Raw genomic sequence first — 20,103 nt, forward strand, 5'->3', positions numbered from 1 at the left:
CGGGAGCGGGGCTGTGGCAGCGCCCCGGGGTCACCGCCGCGGCCCCGGCGCCGTCACCCCGGCAGCCCCCGCACGTCCGCGCCCCTCCGCGGGCAGCCCGCGTCCTCGGAGCCCCCGGCTGAGGCTGCGGGAGCGTCCCCGCGGGAGCCCTCCTCCTCCCAGGCCAAGGTCTGGAGCAGCAGCGCGCTGCTGCTGTGAGCTACGTAGACATGGGCAACGCCGTCAGATCGGTTCTACGTGGGGGGGTCCGGGTTAACCAGGAGAGCGTGATCCTGGTCCAGGCTGGCTTGAAGGCTTTTGGGATGCTATTGCTGGAAGAGCGTGGCCACATTAAGGGTTTAGCGGCTGCTCTTGCCTGCAGAGAACACGGCAGATGCTTTTATATTGATAGCAACTGAAGCTGGGGCTGCTGGAACTTGAGAGGAGCAACTTTGTCACTTGTTGCGACAGGCACGTGTTGTGTCAGATGCTGAGCCTGGAAGGAAGCCGGGAACGGCCGCGGGAGCCCTCTGCGTGGCTGCTGGAGTCAGGGTGACGAAAGGGGAGCGCGGAGGACACGAGCACCCCCTCATCGGAAGGAGTTGGAGGAAGGAGTACAGCTGAAGAAGTCCTGGCTGACCGGGCGTGGGTAGCCCTCCAGCACTTTCACCTGGACTGGATCGAACTTCCAGTAATCTCGGCCTCTCAGGAAATAGGCGAAACCTGTGGGCGAGAGAGGAGGGGTTAGGAGAGACGGGGCTGGCACAGCTCGGAGCTCCTTCCTAGCGTTTTGTCTTGTTGACGCCGCAGCCTGTGCGGTACCGAAAGAGAGCCTGGAAGAGGCAGGAGATGCTGCTAGATTCGTTTCACTTGAACCCCCGTTTGCAGCTTATGCTGTTTCAGTTTGACGGGAGAGTAAGCAGGATTTCATTTTACATTCCTGGTGGTTTTAAATATGCTGTACCCAGGTAGTGGCCCGGCCCTGGGAGGGCAGAGGACCAGAACAGGGCCTGCGACAGGGAGCTGGTGAAGATGCTGCAGAGCATCTGCTACTGCGGGGAAGCTGCTCTGGGATTTAGGCTCTGGAAGCAGTGGGGAGCCGTTCTCCTGCATCCTTTGGGAGGCGAGAGGCAGCCACCGCGCCTGCCATCCCCAGCGCCCTGCTGTCCTCGGCGTTTCTGTGGCGCTGCCATGCTCTCTTTAGCACGGGGCACCTCTGGGAGGACGGGCGATGCCGAAAGCAGCCTGGTCACTCAGCACAGCTGCCTGGGCTGAAGCGTGGGCTGTGCTTCTGCTGTTTTCTCATCACTTTCTTTGTCAGGAGCAGTAGCAGCTGGGTAGGACTCTGTGACCATTTCTTGGTCAGAAGTGTGAATTCCCTCTATCAAGCACTTAACTGTTGATCGTTGCAATTAATAATGACAAAACTTCTCACCTTTATGGGAGAAGCCTCAGTTCCCTACCCACTGGAGGGAGCCGCCTCTCTCTCTCTCTGCTATATGGCACGTGCTGTGGCTGGAAAGCATCCGCTACTACCAAATGTCTGCATCTGCCCAGTTCTTCCAGCTGGGCAGTGGTGTCAGCCTGAGCGCCCACCCCAGAGCAGGCCACGTCCCCGCTGCACTGACCCAACTCATCCTGAAAAGCCGCGTCGATCTCCTGAGGGACGCCGCGCCAGTCGGCCATGGTCCGGGGGTAGATGTTGTCCACCTGGCGGGTGTGAGGGTTGAAGCGCCAGTAGTTGCCTCCACTGAAGATGTAGATCTTGTTCTTCTCAGCCCCCCACACCAGAGCTGCCTGCACAGGGGATGCAGGGAGGCCCAGCTCCGCAATCGGGGTGGGACCAGATACCCGTCTCTCGCCATCGTAAATCCAGTACTGAGAATCTGGCGAGGAGACAGAAGAGGGAGACAAGGGTTCAGAAGCTCTTTGGTGTCTGGTAATTCGGCAGTGAACCGCACAACTGGAGCCGGTGCCTTGGCGGAGCTCCCAGGGAACGCCGTGGCCGAGAGGCAGAAGCCCCACCAGCGTCACGGCCGCCGTCACTGACGGGCGCCCCAAGTGCCAGCAGCACAAGGAGCTGGCTTCCCACCTCAGTCCAGCCTGGAGGGTGTCAGTGGTGGGGCGAGGGCGACCGTTTTAGCAGCTGTCTTTTCTCTGTTTGTGGAAGTTATAATAAAAGACTTGGCTGGAGGGACCAGCCTCTGCCCTGCAAACTCGGTGCTTGGAGAACGTATGTGGGCATGCACAGGCGTAAAGGGGGCATGCGGCTGTGAAGGAGCAAGCTGCAGAAACCAGGAAGAAGCTGCCAAGCTGAAATAGAGGCTGGGAGCATATTTCCAGATTAGATTAAAATGGGAATCTCTGTAATTAGCCTACGGCATGTAATACTTTCCCCTTATCTCATTTTAACTCGTGGTCAGAGCCTGCCAATTTTAGCACTGTAAGTCCTTGTGTGCAGGTCAGGTGCTAAGTAATCTGTTGATGCAGGAACGCTGCCTGCAGAGCCGCGCGGCGTGCTTTCTGGTACTCGGTTTCACGGTGTGCAGACGGGGCATGCACACCCAGGGCAGCTGGGTACCTACGTCATTCTGCATCCCCACTATTAAATTTACACTTGGAAAGAGCATTAAAAAAACAGTGCAGCTGAAACGGGGGTTGTTGCTGGTCTAGAACTCCAGAGGCGGCCAGGAGGAGGTTTGGCCCCCCGTGGCTGGTTGGTTTTTAACCCCCGTGGTGGCAGGAGGTTGCCTGGCTCTGCACCCAGGCTCCCTGTGGGCTCCTTCCGTCTGGGGGTGCTACAGCAGCTCTGCATTCAGGTCTCTGAGGAGCAGAGAAGATGCCGTCCGTCCCCTGAGCACGGCCTCGGGGGCACAGGCTCAGGAGTTTCACAACCTGGGGAAGCGTCTGGGGCTCTCTTGTGGCACAGGGCTCCCCGGGACAGCTGGGGGATGGAGCGAGTGGTTCCTTCCTCCTCGGCTGCCAGCAGCATTGCCAGGGCAGAGGCTCAAAACAAACGTTTGTGTTCCAGAGGAGGGGATATCTTGGCTCTGTCTAAAATAAAGGTGACCCCTCCTTCTCTCTTCCCCCCTCAATATCTGCTAAAAAGTTTAAACTAAACAGAGAAGGAAACAAATAGCAAGGATCACTGGATTGCTGAGGATGCCCAGGAGGTTTATCCTCCCAGGAACTTGTTGGGTCCTGAATACCCCTCAGTAAAGGAGATGCATTTCCGAGCCGTCTGATCCCAGGCCAGCTCTTACCTTGGAAAAACCAGATATTGCCCAGAGGGTCCTCGAAGGTGGCATCAACAGAGCTGGGGATCCCCTGCCAGTGGCGGGAGGCCAGAGCTGGGTAGCCGTCCTGCAGCTTTCCAGCTCGGAGCCGCCACACGTAGCGAGACTTGAAGAAGAACAGCTCCCCTCGAATGGTGGACGCGGCGTCGAAAGCTGTGTCGCAGGCGTCGGGCTGCACAGGCTGCCAAGGCAGGGCCGGTCAGGCGCTGGCGGGAGCCCCCTCGCCCCGCCGGGTTCAGCGGAGGGAAGCCCCTGTGCCCAGGCAGCTGTCCTGCTTTCAGGCAGCTTTGGCCGGGCACGAGCTGCCCCGAGATCCCCTCCCCACGTCTGGGACAGTCCCAGCAGCTGGGGGCACGCTGCGGCGTCAGGGGAGGACGCAGACACGCTGTTCACTCACCTCCACATTGGTGATCTCGTTTGTCTCCAGGTCTGGCTGGGGCAGCTCTGCGGGCTGCGTTGGGGTTGGCTCGGGATGCAGTTTGGGTTTCCCGTAGAGGTACTGGATACCTTGCTTGTCATCCTCGCTCAGGCTTAGCGGGTAGCGGAAGATGTAGAAAGGAGACATCAGCGACTTGGAGACAGCCGTGTGCTGCAGGCCCAGGACGTGGCCAAACTCATGAGCAGCCACTTGGAGGAGGTCAGTGCCTGCAAAGGGAAAAGATGGGAGATGCTTGTAGAATCGTAGAATCATTTAGGTTGGAAAAGTCCTTTAAGATCATCAAGTCCAACTGTTAACCCAGCACTGCCAAGTCCACCACTAAACCATGTCCCTAAGCACCACATCTACCTGTCTTAAATACCTCCAGGGATGGCGACTCAACCACTTTGCCTGCTTGTGTGAGGGACGCCTGCCTCCTAGGCTCACTTCTACCAATTACAGCCACTGACGATGCACCGAGGTGTGTTGTGGGAGCCTAACGCGCAGAGAGAGACATCTGCCTCGACTACGGCGCTCGCAGGTTGTTGTTCCCAGGGTTTCCCTGGAGCACTGCGAGTGAATTCATAAACGCAGGTACTAGCCTGGGCATGTTGGGAATTTGTAATTCTGTCGCCAGGGGCTTCCGTACCCCATCAGCTATGAGGAAGAAAAGGGTTTTCCGTGTGCTTTTGGATAGAAGAAATTTGCACGGAGAAAGAAGTCTGGCCCACAGAAGTAGGTGTCGGGGCGGTGAGGTTGGTTTTTGCCCACCCAGCCTTGCAGCGGCTGTTGGCGCCAGCGTACAGGTCCCGTTCAGATCAGGTCCACCGTGGAAGATGCCTGCATCCGTGAGGATTAACACTTGCTAATGGCCGTTGTCACACAGACAGCAGAGGGAACTCATTTATTGCTCGTGTGTGGACTGTAGCAAGAAGGTGACATTTAGAAATAAATCCATAAAAATATATCCAGTGTCAAGGCCTGGGCCTTCTTCACCAGACCCAAGTAGATTTATGGGAGATGATGTTTTAGGAATACACGACCTTGGAGCGTCTAGAAAAGGAGAGGGGGGAAAGTGGATTTCAGTATGCAAAAATGTGTCATTTGGCAGGTGTTGTTTAGCTTCCAGTGGATCCTTTTTGAAGTTGATAAATTTCAGGGGAAGCTGGGAGAGAGGCATATTAAGCAGTGAAACTTGTGAGCGGGGCTGTTTGTTGGCAAGTCCCAGCGTATTCATTCACTTGCCTTCAGCCAGAAATCCTCCGAGCCGCAGCCCAAGCGATGAGGAAGGCAGGGCTGTGAGTCAGCCAGCCTCGCTGCTCCGAGCAGGATTTCCCTGCTGGCTCTGGGGAGCCGGCCACTTCTCGGCACTGGGACGGGACGGGACGGGACAGGGGATGCAGCTGGGAGGAACGCCTGGGAAGGGTGGAGGGAAGGTGAGCCCCTGTCTTCCTCCGCTGGTCAGCTTTACGTTGAAGCCATGAATTTGCACAGCACCGACCCAATTAAATCGACACATCTAGGTCAGCTGAGAAAGCGGGATTTCCATATCAGTGATTTATTACAAACTTTCAGACACTTGTGTTTAGTTTGGCAGGCTCTTCACTCGATGCTTTCCAGTGTTGGCAGATCGGCTCTGCCGTCGTCAGATTCTCTGGGGGAGGTGAACAACGGCACGCCCGAAGGAGCTGTGCTGGGGAGCATCCCCGTGCCCCTCGCAGAAGGTCCTGCACGTGGAGCCCGGCTGCCTGCACGGCGCTGGGGGACCCCAGGGCACGCCGTAGCCGTAGCCCTCCTCGTACTTCTGCTCTCCCGTCTGTGAAACGAGGCTAAGGATTTCCCCGTCTCACTGAGAGCTGAGATAAGGATTTATCCATGTTTATATCGTAAAGCTCTTGTCAGTATATTAAATGGCAATTAGCTGCAAAGAGCTTTTACAACATTTATTTATGGAAGACGTGGGGGGGGAAGGACCATGGAATAGGGCTGGATTCTGATGGGAACTGGCATCCATTTTCAGTTTCTGGTTTGCCTCCAACACTGTCTTTGTGGGAGAACGTAGGAAATTCTTCAACAACACAGGCAGCCCCAATAGAGGGTGAAAAAAGAGCAGAGCCCACCCTTCCCTAAGGAGCAGAAACGCTTCTGCAGAAAGATCTGGTGCTCTGTGGTCCTTGTTTTGGGTCGGCATGAACAGGGTCGGAGACACAGCAGTCCTGTGCCCCACGCAGAGACTCACGTTGGCGTACAGCTGGCGATAAAGTGGATGCTGGGGGAGCCCATCTGAGCCCTGCAACATGCACAAAATGTTTGGGAAATCCCAGAGAGGCAGGGGTTTAACTTGGGCTTGTGGTTGTGTCTTTGTCCCTGTAGATAAAGTGGGAAGGAGGAGGAGAGGCTGACCTGGGGTAATTTTGGTGGCTCTTGCAGAAACTGATGCTTTGGGCAGTGATTGAGAAGGTCCCAGGCGGTACTGCAGTATCTCATGAGATACTGTGACACCAGACCCTGAGTGCCCAAGCAGAAAGCTACCAGCTTGGATCTATTATTAGAAAGAAAAAAAAAAAAAAAAAAAAAAGGAGAAAAACAAGAGTCTTGACTCAATGTGGTGGTGTTTACGATCAGAGCATTCCCAGGCCACAGGGGCAGAGCTGGAGCCTGGGTGGTTTCCCTTTATGGACTTGTTCAAAGGGAAAATACTTTGCAGGCAGGCGGTGAACAGTGTGTGCAGGGACGGGGGCTGAGGCTGTCCTTTGGAAGACAACTGTGTCAGCCGGTGCTTGAGCCTCGGTTTTCCTTCATCCCTTCCCTGCTTTATTTCTAAGGGCTCCTGCCAACGCTGGGTGCAATTCCCAAGTGGCAGGGCGCGTGGCTGGGCAGAGGAGCTGTCTCTCGGATGTGTCCCTCTTGCTCCCCCCCCAGAGGGGGAGCCCACTGGGAGCCCAGGGCCCTGGTGCTGGACACAGGCTTTGCTGCGGCTGAAGGGTGACAAGAAAAGACCTGAATACAGCTGGTAGGGTTGCGAGTGGTAGGAGGTGACAATGCACACCACAAAAAAGATTGCTGCCTCTCATTTTTACAGGGTCCGTGTTCACACCACAACTGAATCATTTCCAAGTGCCCTGATAAGCATCCTGGAGCGTCCACAGCTCCCCCTGAAACGGTACCGTACCCAGGTTGTTCCCAATCGTCCAGGTCTCGTCATAGTCAAAATGGACGTCTCCCTCCCGGTGTGTCTTGGGGAAGAACGCGTGTGCCAGGATGCCCCCGGGCCCGTCGAAAGGCAAGTTATCTCCATGCCAGTACCTGCAGGGAAGACACATTGCACCTCAGACAAACGGCCGTGCACCTCCGGTGAGCAGCATCATATGGCCAAAGGTGGGGAGCTCTCGCTCCCATCCCAACTTCATCCCACCAGTCCGGATCAATCATTTTGGGCCCTTCGTATTGCCACAAACTCGGTTCTGCATCGGGGCACCGAGGAAGCAGAGCTTGGTCACACCAAGCCCTGGGGAGTTCATATGCTTTCTCAGGGATGTTTCTCTCCTCCCCCTGTTCAGCTTCCAGCCCAAAGCTGACCATGGAGCCTAAAGAATTAAGGAGGTGACTGCTTGAGCCAAGACTAAGTTGACATAGCTGAGTGGCAGGGGGACGCAGCGGGGCAGCCGGCCCCGAACGCAGCCAAACCCTCAGGCCCTCGCTCAAGCCGAGCCCGCTGTTGACTGGCGAAGGGAACCCGTGGGAGATGTGGCCGCTCGAGAGAGCTGAGGGAGGCCCGGGCAAGCACGCAGCGTGTACGTCGTATCACTGCTTGGATGGTCTCCGCTGCCTTTATTAGTTTTGTGCAAACACGCAGCGGAGGGAAGTCTTTGCCCCCGTGCGTATTTTGCCAAAAGTGAATTTCAGGCCGGGAGCCAAGATTCATTTAACCAAGAAACTATATTTGTCTTTGGGCAGACAGTTACGTCGTTCAGTCAAGGGACAGGATGGAGGACCTGAAGATGGAAAGTCAAAACAAACGCTTAGGAAAACAGCCTGTGGGCAGAGAAACGTAAATGTACCAGGAAAATTAATGACCGATCAGTAACGGTACTGTGCACAGCCAGCACAGAACAGCTGCGCTTACACCAAGCAGCCCACAACTGACAAAAAAAACCCAAAAACCCAAAACCAAAAAAATCCTGGTGTCTGAAAGCAGAAATATGAGCTTAATTAACTCATTATTAACTGAAGTGCCTAAGTTGTGTGCTGGCAGCTCTCTGCTCTGGTTAGAGGCTTGGAGTCTTGCCTGCAAAGCCGCTGCTGCCTGGGAGCAGGGTGCTGCTGCCCACTGTGCCCACCTTGTGAAATCGATGACGATGTCAGCCCGGCCCTCCTGCACCTCGGTGAAGGTCAGCGGCGTCACGTCGCTCCAGACTTTCAAAGCTTCCTCGATGGTCCTTCTCACTTTAGCTTTTACAAGTTGCCATGGGAACCTGATAATTCTGAAAAGCAACAGACACTGGATGAGGAGAGCATCAGCCGCTGTCCCACGGCCACTGCTGTCACGAAGACACTAGCTGTAGGATCAGCGTCGCTGGGGCCGCCACCCTCTCGCAGCACCGGAACAACTCCGATCCGTACAAGCACTGCTCCGGCACCCTCTTCCAAGCAACATGTGCAGCAGATAAATCCCATCAGTGTTGACACCCCCTGGCTGGCGGGCCCAGAGGTGAGCTCGCCGGAGAGCTTTGCAGATCTGTGTTTTCCTGGAGCGAAGCGATGCAGCGTTTCCCAGGCCTGTCCCCCGTGAGTCCAGCCCCACAGAGGTGCCTGGGAGTGGTGTGATGTGATTTCTCCTCCTCAACCTCTGCATTTTTTGGAGCCCTGGAAACCCGGGCTCGCTCGGAGCAGCCGCTGCCTCCTCTGCCCTCCTCTAACATAGGCAGACGGTAAGGTCTGCCACAGGGGAAGCTTGCTTTCGCTTCCATTAACAGTGTTGGTGTGTGTTCACCTCTGCTGTGTTTCTTTCTTTAACACCGTTGACCAAAAAAAAAAAGGAAGAAGCCTTTCTGTTATCTATCGCCTCCTAACACGATGAGGAACTGTCTCCTGCACTTAATTAAACAAAAGATGATTTACGTGCTGTCAAAGTCCATACGAGTGTGCTCACCTCTCCACTCGTGCCCCTGTGGGCACCTCGGGAGGCAGCGCAGCCCTCCCGCAAGCCTGTTGAGCAGATTCACAACTGAGGACGTGTGGGGTGACTTGGGCAAAACTTTACACTGAAGTCGTGTTTACGGGAACATCAATAACAGCTGAATAAAAAGGTCTTTTTAAAATAAACTGTGAAGTGAGCCCGCAGCGGGGTGGCTGGGGAGAGCAAAGGCACAGCAGGAGAGGGCTGGTGGTAGAGGCTCGGCTGGGCGTGTGTCGGGGTTCGATGTAGGGAAGCGAGCGTATGCGCACGGGGGCGTTGATGTGGGACTGACCGAGGGGTGACGCAGCGGCTGTGCGGGACTGACCGAGGGGTGACGCAGCGGCTGTGCGGAACTGACCAAGGGAGGGGTGACGCAGCGGCTGTGCGGGATGCGTTTGGGCAGGGCGGGTGGGCGGCTGTGTGCGCCAGGGGACGGGGAGGTGCCGGGTACGGCCCTGCTGGTGGTTCAGCACGTGGCTCCCCTGCCCCCCAGCTGGCCGTACCCAGCTTTAGGGCTGCCCTCCAGCTTACGTGATCGTGTCGCAGCGTGCCGCGCCCCAGGGCACATCAGACTGAGGGCTTTGGGGAGGGAGAAGCAAACCAGCCTGACTCCCGTTTCGGGCCTCTCTTACTTGTAGGTGAGATCAGTCTTGTCCCAGCGTCCGCCGGAGAGGACAAACCGCTTCTGCCGGTTCCGCCCATTCTGGCCATCCGGCGACGCCGGGAGGTCCGGCACGCCGCACCGGGGCGGGTTCCAGTGTGCCACCTGCTCATCCGCGCCCACAGGGAAGCCCTTGGCGGGCACCCCGGTCCCCACAGCGTTCACCAAGGAAGACAGCCAAGGACTCTGCTCCTTCCAGGTGTGATGCTTTCGAGACACGTCCTAAAGGGGAAAAGCAAAGCCACGGCTTCAGTGTCTGCGAAGAGAGGTCCTGATGCAGAGTGGTGGACGCCTCCCCACAGCAGCCCTGCAGCGGTGAGTTCCACCTCTGCCTGCGGCTGTTCCCCCGCTGCTAGGGCACCAACTGCTCCCCACAAATGTCCTCCGTTCCCCGGGCTCTGCTGCTGCCAGGCCAGGGCACACGTGGGAGGCACTGTGCCATGCCACGGCACCTCCTAAGCACTGGGCTATTTTTGGTCCGTTTTTCCTTGGCAGCCGGCCGGCAGGAAATGCTTTTGCAAACTGTGGATGAGAACCAGACCCTTCAAGTTCGAAACAAATCACTAGGGAGTTAAATTCTCCCCGTTCGCCCCACATCCTTTAGTCCCTCCTGGCCCCGGGTAGAGGTGATATTAATGGGAGGAAGCCTTTAGTCCCCAGCACACAGTTGCGCTCCCCGTTGTCACTCCCACGATGTCCCGTTGCTGTCCTGGCGTGGTGAGCAGGCTCTCAGCATGGCTGGGGGACAGCAGGACACACGGATCTGGGGGGTGACTTAGAGCCCGGCCCATGGGGCAGAGAGCCGCAGTGACCGTCCCCGCAGCCCCTGTCACTGCCTGAGGTGACCGATTCTGCAGAGCGATGGACAGGACCGTACCCCCTTGCCTCACTGCGCCTGTGACTCTGCTTGGGGATAAGATCACCTGGGCTGTCCCACACTTAGTTGGAAAAGCACGGTTCCTCTTGGCAACATTAATTAGTGCTAATTAGCTGACTTTCATTGGTTTCCCACCTGAGAGCAGGACTATGGGGCCACCATGAAAGACGACCCGAGCGTAACCCCCAGCCTGCTGTGGGGCATGTGGGGTGAGAGGCGCTCGGTCCCTGCGTCACCGTGCTGCACGAGCCAGTGGTCCAAACGCAGAATTGCCTGATTCTGTGCAGGCAAATGTAAAGATGTTTGAGCAGCAGGAGGAGCTGAGATGCAGCAGTCACGCATCTCTTCTCAGACAGGGCTCCAGAGTGAAGACCTGGGGTTTAGAGGTCCCCTTCCTTCCCCTGCAAAGAGCTGCCTTCCTCCCGGCCAGCTCTCCTGGCTGCCCTGCCGGGGACACAAAGGTCGGGCGGGCATGATGCCAGGGCTGCCATGATGCCGTGTAATCCGCGTGCTGCCGCTGCTCTGTTCCCTACAATGAGCCCATTCATGCGGGCTGGAATGAAGTGTGAAGCCCTTGGCATTAATTCCGCTACCGAGCTCCCGACTCTGTAATGGCCCCGTGCCTCTGAGTGATGCACGGATGGACACAGGAGCCTGGGAGGTCACACAAGGTGCAGGTTAGGTGCTCGGCTCTTCATGTGTCTGTCACCACTCCAGCCTGCTGGCTTGTCCTCCCCAGCCATCCAGACACTCTTGGTGGCTTGGCACCCGCCAGCCTTTGCCTTAGAAACCATCAACCCAGTCCCGGTGTCCCAGTGCACTTTCACACACCACGGGAACCGCACCGTCAACATGTGCACAGAGAGAAAGCCTTTTGCATCCTGCACAGCGAAGCCTACCCAAGCCACCAGCCGCGGCACCGAGGATCCATCCTGTGCTTTGGTGGAAGGAGGGTGTACGGGCTGGCCTGTCCCAGGGGAGTCTGCACCGGGCTGCTCCTGCTGAATGCTGGAGCCCCGCCAGCTCGGAGGTACCTGTCTCTCTAAGAGGAGCTCTCTAAGAGCTGCCTGGCACCCTGCCTGGGCTGGCAGCTAGCGCCTGCGAAGGACAGCTGGCAGGAGGAGCTGATAAGGTTCATGTCCTGGCCAACATCTTGCTCCCAGCCCCGACGAGACCCTCTGCCAAGCACATAACGGCAGTCGTGTCACCAAAGCCCAGCCTGGAGGGCCGCTTGGCTCCTTGCTCCTGGGTGCGCTCAGGAGCACCCACTGCCACCAGAGGCAGGTCCTCCTGCCCGAGGACACGGGGTGATTAATGTGTCTGGTTGTTTCCCAGGACCAGGAGGTGCAGGACAGCAGCATCAGGGCACATGGGGAGGAAAGGAGATGGACCCTTGGGAGAGCCCTCGCTGTGGAACTGGGAGCACTGGGAAACCTGCAGGACTTGCCCAGGTAGGTGAGTGGGCTGAGGCTGACCCAGATGGGCTCACTCCTGTTTTCTTGTCTTGGCTATGCCAAGCACATCCCCCTGGTCTCCCAGGAAGGCCAGTTGTTGCCTTCCTGGCTGGGGGCACTGGCAGAAACGGGAGATTATTGCCCTCCTCTGAGCAGGGGCAGAGGAGGAACTGCCTGTTTCCTTCTCACCCCAAGGGATCCCATGTTCAGGCGCAGACCAGAGGTAGGTTTTCTCTCTCCCCTTTGGTTAACTCAAGGCCACTGGCATGAATCCCAGCTTCCAGCCATCCAAACCCCACCTTGCCTTAGGCAGGACCTTCCCTGCTCCCATCTGCGCTGTGTCCCTGCGAATGGCTCTGGGTGGAGGCAGGAGGCGAGACCTGCCCTGCTGCCCCGAGCGCTCAGGGTGTCCCCGGACAAACAGCGAGTCTCTGCCTGTCGTCACTGCACCGACATTAGCACCATGGCAGGAAAGGGCTGGAAAATGCCACTGCAGGCGCAGCCGGCAAGGGGAAACGTGACGGTTAGAAACCGCTTGCCAAACAATGCTCGGGAGACGCGTCAGGCTGGAGATTTCGGCCTCCTTGGCTGGACACACCTCGCTGCAGGCACTTCCCAAGGCTTAGATAATGTGTCCTCTCGCTTAAGGTTGCAACCTTCCCACCCAGCGCTGAAGCCACACTCTCTTGGGGAGATCCTGCTTTGAGTTCTCCTGAGCCGTGGTATAATGCCACAAGTGCAAGGTTAGGGGTTTCCTCAGGGCTGTGCTGCTGCTGAAGCTAGTGCAGACCTGTGAAGAGAGGATGAGGGGGGCACTGGCTGCTGGGTAACTGTCAAGGCATCCCCACTCCTCCCATCCCACCACCAGAGGGGAAAGGATTACCGGAGACCAAAAGCAAAGTCCCTGCAACCCAGGGCAGGCGTTCAGACCAGCTGAGTGCAGGGCCAGATCTGAGCCTCTGGCTAAGGCTGTGTGCAGCCACTTGCACTGCCCTTCCCAGTATAACCCACAGCTGGGGCGCCCGCTCTGCATGGGCACAGACAGCTTTTAGCCACGGGAAGAGGCCAGGGCTTTGCAATAGAGACTGAGCAGCAAAATGTCTGCACAACACGAGCGCAGAGAGGCTGCCAGGCGTGAAACCAAGGGCCAAGGGCAGTGAGGACAGCAGAGGAGCAAAGCTGCATGCAAAGAGGGCTGTGCTGCAGGCGGGCCACAGCTCCTCGCAAAGAAAGCGTCTCTTCCTAGCAGCCTTGTGACCGAGAGGCTGAGAGCGAACAGGAGGGAAAGGACAGATCCCACGGGAGAGCAGAAACCACAGCGGAGGTACAGACTGCCCACTCGGTTCCTCGCAGCTTTATCAACCCTCAAGTGCTGCGATACAACGGCCATCGCTTCTGGGTCTGCTGGGGCCAGCTGAACACCCGCCAAGCTTCCCAGGAAGCGTCCCAGCCGTCCCGAGGAGCCGGGCGCATCCTTAACTTCACTGTGTTGGGCAGCACTCACCCTCCAGAGCCTCCCGGGAGGAGAAGCAGCCGGAGCAGCAAGGCGACAGTGGCGTATCAGCAACGCTGCGTATAAAAAACCTCAAGAGTGAGGCCAGTGCCTGGTACTGGCAAACCCAGTGCTCTCCTCTGCCTGGGTCCATCCTCTGCTGCCTGCCCTGAACTTAAACTTGTCTCCTCTGTCACGTACCTAATTACCTGGGCTCCTGCCTGCTCCTGTAGCACCGACATGAAAAGAGACCCCCTCCCCGTCAGACAGGAGTGGCTGGACAAGTCGCAACGTGAATCCCATCACTCCTGGCTGCTTCCCCTGTCATCGGGGGCTGTTTCCTCTTCTGCTGGGGGTGAGCTGATGGGTTTTCTCCCCACCTCCCTGTCCCTTCTGCTGCCGCTTTTCCATTTCTCCCTGCTTTCTCCCTCTGTTACTCAGAGTGCTTGGCGAGGCCCTGGTGTTTGCTGCTTCTTTGGCTAGTAGCATTACCCTCCTCCCACTGATGAGCCTGCACCTCAGAGCACTCCTGCCCTTAGTTCAACACGTGGGGAAGGAGAGCAGAGATGCTTTCTCCTGCAGTTCTCGTGTCAGACAGTTCTCTCACCCCACTTCTGTCCACCGTTGGGTGGCTGTGCCCCCCAGGGGCTCTGCACCCCCTTAACAGGCTGCAGCAATGCTCTTGCCTGAGATCAGCTCTGCTGTCCTGATGCACAGAATACCACTGCCGGTTTTTTGGCCAGCCCGCCTCTCAGTCCAGCATGGATTTGCAGGGGTTGGATTTGAAAGTGCAGCTACAGCTGATGGTTAGTGGTAAAACTGGAGCCAGCTCCCCTCCGGCCAGGTTGTGTCCCAGAAGCTGACTGGCCTCGGAAGGTGCTAATGCTGCAGCCAAAATTTCATGGCAGAAACAGATTACATTTGTGGTCTGGTCGGACCCTGAGCTAGGCGTGCTCCTGATCGAGGCACTCTTAGTGGAAACAGTGGAAACTCGGTGGAAACAATGCCTAGGCAAAGCCACCAGATTTATTGATCCTACCTCCCCCAGAACAAGGCAGAGTCTCCCAACCCCTCTAACTATGAATTCTTGGCTTACACAAAACGCTTCTGCCACAGGAATGGCTCCTCCATGCTGGGCTGCAGCCCGGTCCCGCTGCAGACCGAGGCAGAGGGAACGCGAAGGCCGAGGCCAAAGGAGGCCGAAGAGGAGGTGCCGCAGTGCCTGGCCGCGCGCGCGCAGCTGGGGGTTCCTCTCCGCTCACCTCCCGCACGCCCTGGCACCGTCAGGCACTGCCTCCTGCGGCCCGACGGTTTGTGTCCGGATTATTTGGTGGTAGTTGTTGTTGGCAACGAAAAAAGGAAAATGTTTATTTTTCCTAAGCAACGTGGAACATGAAACATTATGGACTGCAAATGTTTATGCCCACAGACAGAATGAGAAGACCCAGGCTCTGATGTAACAAGAGAAAGCAAATGAATAAACACTGCAGGACTATTTTTATTATCAGACACTTCAATTACGTGACAGTTTGTGAGTCTAGTCCATCAACAACACCACAACCAAGCTGCTGGTGTCACCCAAGCAGCAGTTTGCCAGAAACAGGAGTGCTCACAAAGCAAACAAGCCCCAGGATGCCGGGATAGCAAAAGGTTTCAAGAGCCCTTGATCTGATGACCTAGAAATCCCCTTGAAACCACTGCTCTAGGATGCGGCACGCTCCAGGCAGAGGAGGAAGGGGGTTGAGATGTTTTGTTCGTTGTGCGATTACATCCAAGCTAAGGTGAGCAATGAGCTATCGGTGCCCAGCCCGAGGACAACAGCCAGGACATCTCCCACGGGATACGGCCACCTGGCACAGCGCAGCCCTCTCCAGAGACACGGGGAGGTGTTGAGCCCTCAGGGATCTCCAAACCCACAAGACAAGCACTGTGCCCCTGCCCAACCTCCTGGAGATGTCTGGGGGGTTTTCCCCCTCTGCTAATTTTCACAGAGCCACTTTTGTGAGCTGATGATGTCTCTCTTCTGCCCAGATCCCACTAAGAGGAGGACCTGTCCGTCCTTGTGGGTCTCATCTGCACCGGGATCTCAGTGAACCTCTAAAAACATGTCTGTGGCCCTCAGTGAACCCCTGAAGTGCTCTGTTTTTCATTTTGCTGGACAGCTATGTGCAGACTCACCCGTGCTTCCATTCATGTTACAGGCTGAGCCATCCCCACTGTAAGAATATCCAGGAACCCTTCGTTTACCTGTCTGCATATTCGGGATTAGTAGGAAAGAGCTGACAGCGCCTCTGGTGTGAAAAGTCTCTGCAGGACAATTTTTCCACGGAAGATCCTTTTTTTAAACGAGACCTACAGAGTGCACCCTTCCTCGGCCGAGCCCTCCAAGTTACGGTGCCAGGGCAGGATACACGTGGGGGAAGCAAGTAAAGTGCAGCGTGAGCTGGAGTGGGGGATCCTCCCCGAAAAGCTTCTCTCATCCCTGCTCTCTCGTCCCTCCCCGGTCCGCTCTGCCAGCTGCACACCCCAAGTCTTGCCACACTGCAGGGTGTGCATGTGTGTTGCATGTGGAAGCACAAGCACAACAAACCCACTGGAGAATAACTGCTTACATGTGTCTCGAGTCTCTCCCAGAGCAGAGGATAAACATGCCTAAAATTACCCCAACACTCACTGCGGTATTTAAATAGCCGAAGCAAACAGTGCAAATCAAACCCTTCCTGCGGGAGCTGCCTGAGCCCTGAGCGAGGCAGGCGGCCTCCCCGGCTCCCCCAGCACCGTGCTTCCAGGGGGGAGCCTGCCGGCTTCAGGGCGAGAGCTGCAGGATACGGCTCCCGAGGGATCGTGCTGGCAGCTGGGAGGGTGCCCACCACTTTGCCACGGAGAGAGAGTTTCCCAGCAAATGGACTGACTTTGATTTCCCAGGGGAGCCGAAAGCAATGCAGGAATTCAGTGTCTGCGTGTGCACTGCCCCGAGGACTGCAGATCTTTTGTTCTCAAGTTTTACAGTGGACACCAGACACAGCTTGTATTCTGCTCTCAGTTTTCTCTTTCTTTCTTTAGGTGCTAATGTAAAAGTGAAGGAGATCTACAGGGTTTGCTACAAAGAACACAGCTCCTCCTGCAACTTGCCCTGGCTTTAAAATTAATCTGAGCCCTTGGTTCCCTCCCCCCGCGGTTACTGCTGCTGTGAGTTGTTCCTGGAGCACCGAATCGTCACGGTGCAGCATCCTGCGGCGCCTAGCGCGGTCCTTGCCCACACCATCTACTGACACAGCTCGAGGAGGTCACCATCCTCTGTCTTGTAGGAGTGGGGGTCTCTCTTCCCAGCTCAGCCCCTCGGCTCCTTCCTCATTCATCCCCCACCAGCAAAAGGTGCCCAGGCAGGAAATCAGCTGCTGTTGGACACAGGGAGGCATCTCTGGTGCAGAGACCCAAAGCAGCCAGAGAAGCGAGCGTGCGATGGCATGGCAGAGCTCCCTAGTGAGAAAGTGAGAGAAGGGCTGAGGCCACAAATGCACGCACGGGCTGCCGTCAGCCCAGCAATCCCACTTCAGCTGCTCCGCGCTGACATGCGTACCCCAGCCGGGAGAGGAATGGGGTGCACTGCTGTCAGCTTACTTACGTCGTATGTGAGAACAACCACCGTGATGCTGGCTTTACCTCAGAGGTGCCAGAATGACCTTCAGAAGCCTTGACACCAGATAAGGAACCCAAAAGGGCAGCTATCTGGGATAAGAGAACGGCTATTTGAAAGGATGGGAAATCATCTCTCCATTTCCAACCCCAAACCAATGCAGCCACCATCTCTGCAAAGACTGAGTGAAATACACTGCTTTGAAACCCCGAGCTGCACATAGCTGGCCAAACACACAAGCACAAGATGTTCCTGAACAAAACATACCTGTAGAAGCATCACCTGGAGTTACTCCAGCCAAGAGGAAAGTATTAGCACTCACGATGCAGCGCATTAGCCTGCGATGAGGAAGGAAACATCTCTGGGCAGCAGACTACCAACTGGGGGGATCCTCTTCAGGAGTGTGGTGGTGGATTAGATGGACCGGGACCCTGAGCAGACCTGGACCCCTGCATTAACTCTGTGCTCATCCAGCAGCTTGGTGCATTCCCCCCCGTTCAAGGGGCACTGGCCAAGGCAGATGAACCCCAGCAACCTCTGCAGTCAGTCAGCAGCTGCGAGCACCGGCAGAAGGAGACGAACATTGCACGCCGCAGCTGGACCGGACCCAAGTTCAGGCGGTGTGAAACCCAGGGTGGCTCTCCCTTCCCCGGGGTCCTGCACAGGTCCTTGCTGGCAGCAAGACCGGGACCAGGGGCCGTGCAGGTCCCTCCAGGAGCGGCAGCTTCTCAGCTTGCACACGGCAGAGTGAGACATACAGCAGAGCACGGGGCACCCGCCAGCCCAGCCAACGTCCCCGCAGGAACCGTCCCCGCAGGAACCAGCCGTCTCCAGCTTTACGCAGGTCCCTCCTAGCCCACCACGTGCTGTGTTCACATGGGGATGAAATCTGCGGAGCGGTGTCGTAACGGGGGTGCAGAGTGCCGCTGCCCGAGTGCTTGGCCTCACCTTCCTCGGAGGCAGAGCAGAGCCAAGCGCAGTGACATTTTGTTTGGAATAATACAAGCACTTTGGGGGCCAAGGCTGCTCTGTGCCAAGTCCCAGCCCAGAGCATATTTAGCAGCCAAGTTAGAAAGTACTCAGATGACAGAGCTGATAATAAAACCATCGACGGAACCTGAACTAATCCCCTTGGGCTGCTACTGGGCATTTGCTCTGTCATTATTTTATGGCACGCTAGCGAAGCGCGCGTATATGATAACGCAATTGCTCACGCACGGGTTCCCAGCACAAGGAACTCCGTCTTCTCCGTCCCGAAGCCCCGCACGCCGCCGCTCCCCGCCAGCGCGGCCCCGGCTGCTCCCGGCCGCGGGACCCGGCGGGGATGTGCGGGAAGAGCGAGCCCCGCTGCTCCCCTCCGCCTGCGCCTTTCGCCGTCCCTCCCCTCTCCGCTCCCCGTGACGCTCCTGGGAGCCGCCAGCACCGCATGCGAGGGCCGTTACCGGCGGGCAGCGAGCGCTCTGCTGCCTTTAAAGGAAGGGGGGTTCCCGTGTCCTCCCGTAAACCCTCCTCGCCCCGGGCCTTGGTTTTCCCTTGCTCGCTCCGCGGCGGGGAGCGCGCCCGTGGAAGCTCCCGTAACACGGGGGAGCCTCGCCGCGGGGCACCGCCGGGGCAGGGGCCGCCGTGCCCGGGCCGCCCACCCCCGGCAGCGCATCCCGGGACGGAGCGGGCGGAGGGTCTGCGGGGGGCCGCTCCCCTCGGGGCTGCCCCGGGGCAAGGGGCGGCTGGGGCTTGCGGGGGGACGGAGGCAGCGGGCGGCCCCGACTCACCGGCTTGTGGCGGCGGGCGGGCGCGGCGGGCGCGCAGTGCAGCAAGGCGGCGGCCAGCAAGGCGGTGGCGGCGGGCAGCGGCGGACGGGCCATGCCGGGCGGCGGAGCGGGATCGGACATGGGGCAGAGCGTGGGTACGATGGGGGGGTCCCCGCTGGGCCTTTTATCCCCCCCCGGGGCCGCCTGCCCTCCTCCCCGCGCCTCCTCCCGCTCCTGCCTTTTGTTCTCCCCGAGCAGCGGCTGTACGGGCCGGGGGGCCACGGCTCGGCGGCATCGCGGGAGGGGGGTCCCGCCCGTCCCGCCCGTCCCGCCCCGCTCCGCCCCGCCGCCCCCGGCGGGGGGGCGGAGCGGGGCGGGACGGGCGGGACCCCCCTCCCTCGCCTGCCCGGTCCCCGGCCTCCGTGCAACCGGGTTCCCCCCCCGGCATCGGGCTGCGGATGTCCCCGGAGCCACGCGTTGCTCCCCGGGGGCGATACTTTGCCCTCGCCGCCCGGTTTTTTGCATCTGCGGGCGAGGGAGAAGCTGCTGGAGTCGCCGAAGGCCGGTGCCGATGCTTCCAGTCCTGCAGCCGGTTTCTATCTGGATCGGGATGGCTTTGCACGGGTGGGTTTAAAGGTGTCTGCCACCTCTCCTGCCTAGGGGTACTAAAACTCTTAGACCCTCAGTGCCCACCGAGACCGCTCAGTCCCCTGATCCCTGTGTCCGCACCCCTGCTTTGCCGGTGCAGAGCTCTGCCGAAGGCATCTGCCTGCGCCCAGCCCTTCACCTACCGTTTGCAAGGAGGCTTTCCCTCTGCGGGATGCTGAGGAAGGGGGAGGAAGGGAACAGCCCTCATTTTGGAGATGCCAAAGCCTCCCTCCGCTCAGCCACCTGGTGATGGAGGCAGCAGTGCACAGATCTGGTTTCTTGGTTCCTGTTTCTGTGAGAGAAGTCCTGGACTGTGTCAGCATCCCCTCAGCAGACTGAGTTTAGCTGCAAATTGTTTCAAGAAATGTATGCAAATAAGAAAACTTTGATCTCCAGCTGCCTGGGCTGGTGTGCAGGGAGTGGGTAAGGCTTCCTGACATCCCGGACTCTATTACTGGTTTATTTCTCTGTGATCAGTTGTTCATGTTTTGTTTTATGGGAACCATACGGAGGATGTAAATACTGGGTACGGCAAGCAGATGTGAGAAGAAAGAGCCTGGTCGTGGCCGTGCTTGGAAGGTGCTGCCGTGCTCAGCTAGTGGGCTGCTGGCTAGATGTCCCCGCGCCCGAGCAGCCTTCGGTGTGTCCCCGAGGCCTTACTTACAAGAGGGGAGAGGGAGGGAGGGGAGAAGCAAAAGGGAGGAAGCGAGGAGC

General features: G+C 57.9%; 1 protein-coding gene across 1 annotated transcript; it reads right to left on the reverse strand.

Annotated features, from left to right (window-relative positions):
• Nucleotides 1-568: 568 nt before the first annotated feature.
• On the reverse strand, nt 569-18,882 carry MMP11 (matrix metallopeptidase 11; the record flags this gene model as incomplete). The annotated part of the gene is made up of 8 exons (XM_082324714.1): nt 569-702; nt 1,608-1,865; nt 3,243-3,456; nt 3,673-3,920; nt 6,866-6,999; nt 8,034-8,177; nt 9,505-9,755; nt 18,763-18,882. 8 exons carry the CDS (start codon nt 18,880-18,882, stop codon nt 569-571), a joined length of 1,503 nt encoding a protein of 500 aa, XP_082180840.1.
• Between the last annotated feature and the right edge of the window lie 1,221 nt (nt 18,883-20,103).

Source organism: Platalea leucorodia (genome assembly GCF_965183815.1).
Source record: "Platalea leucorodia genome assembly, chromosome: 12".
NCBI lineage: Eukaryota > Metazoa > Chordata > Aves > Pelecaniformes > Threskiornithidae > Platalea > Platalea leucorodia.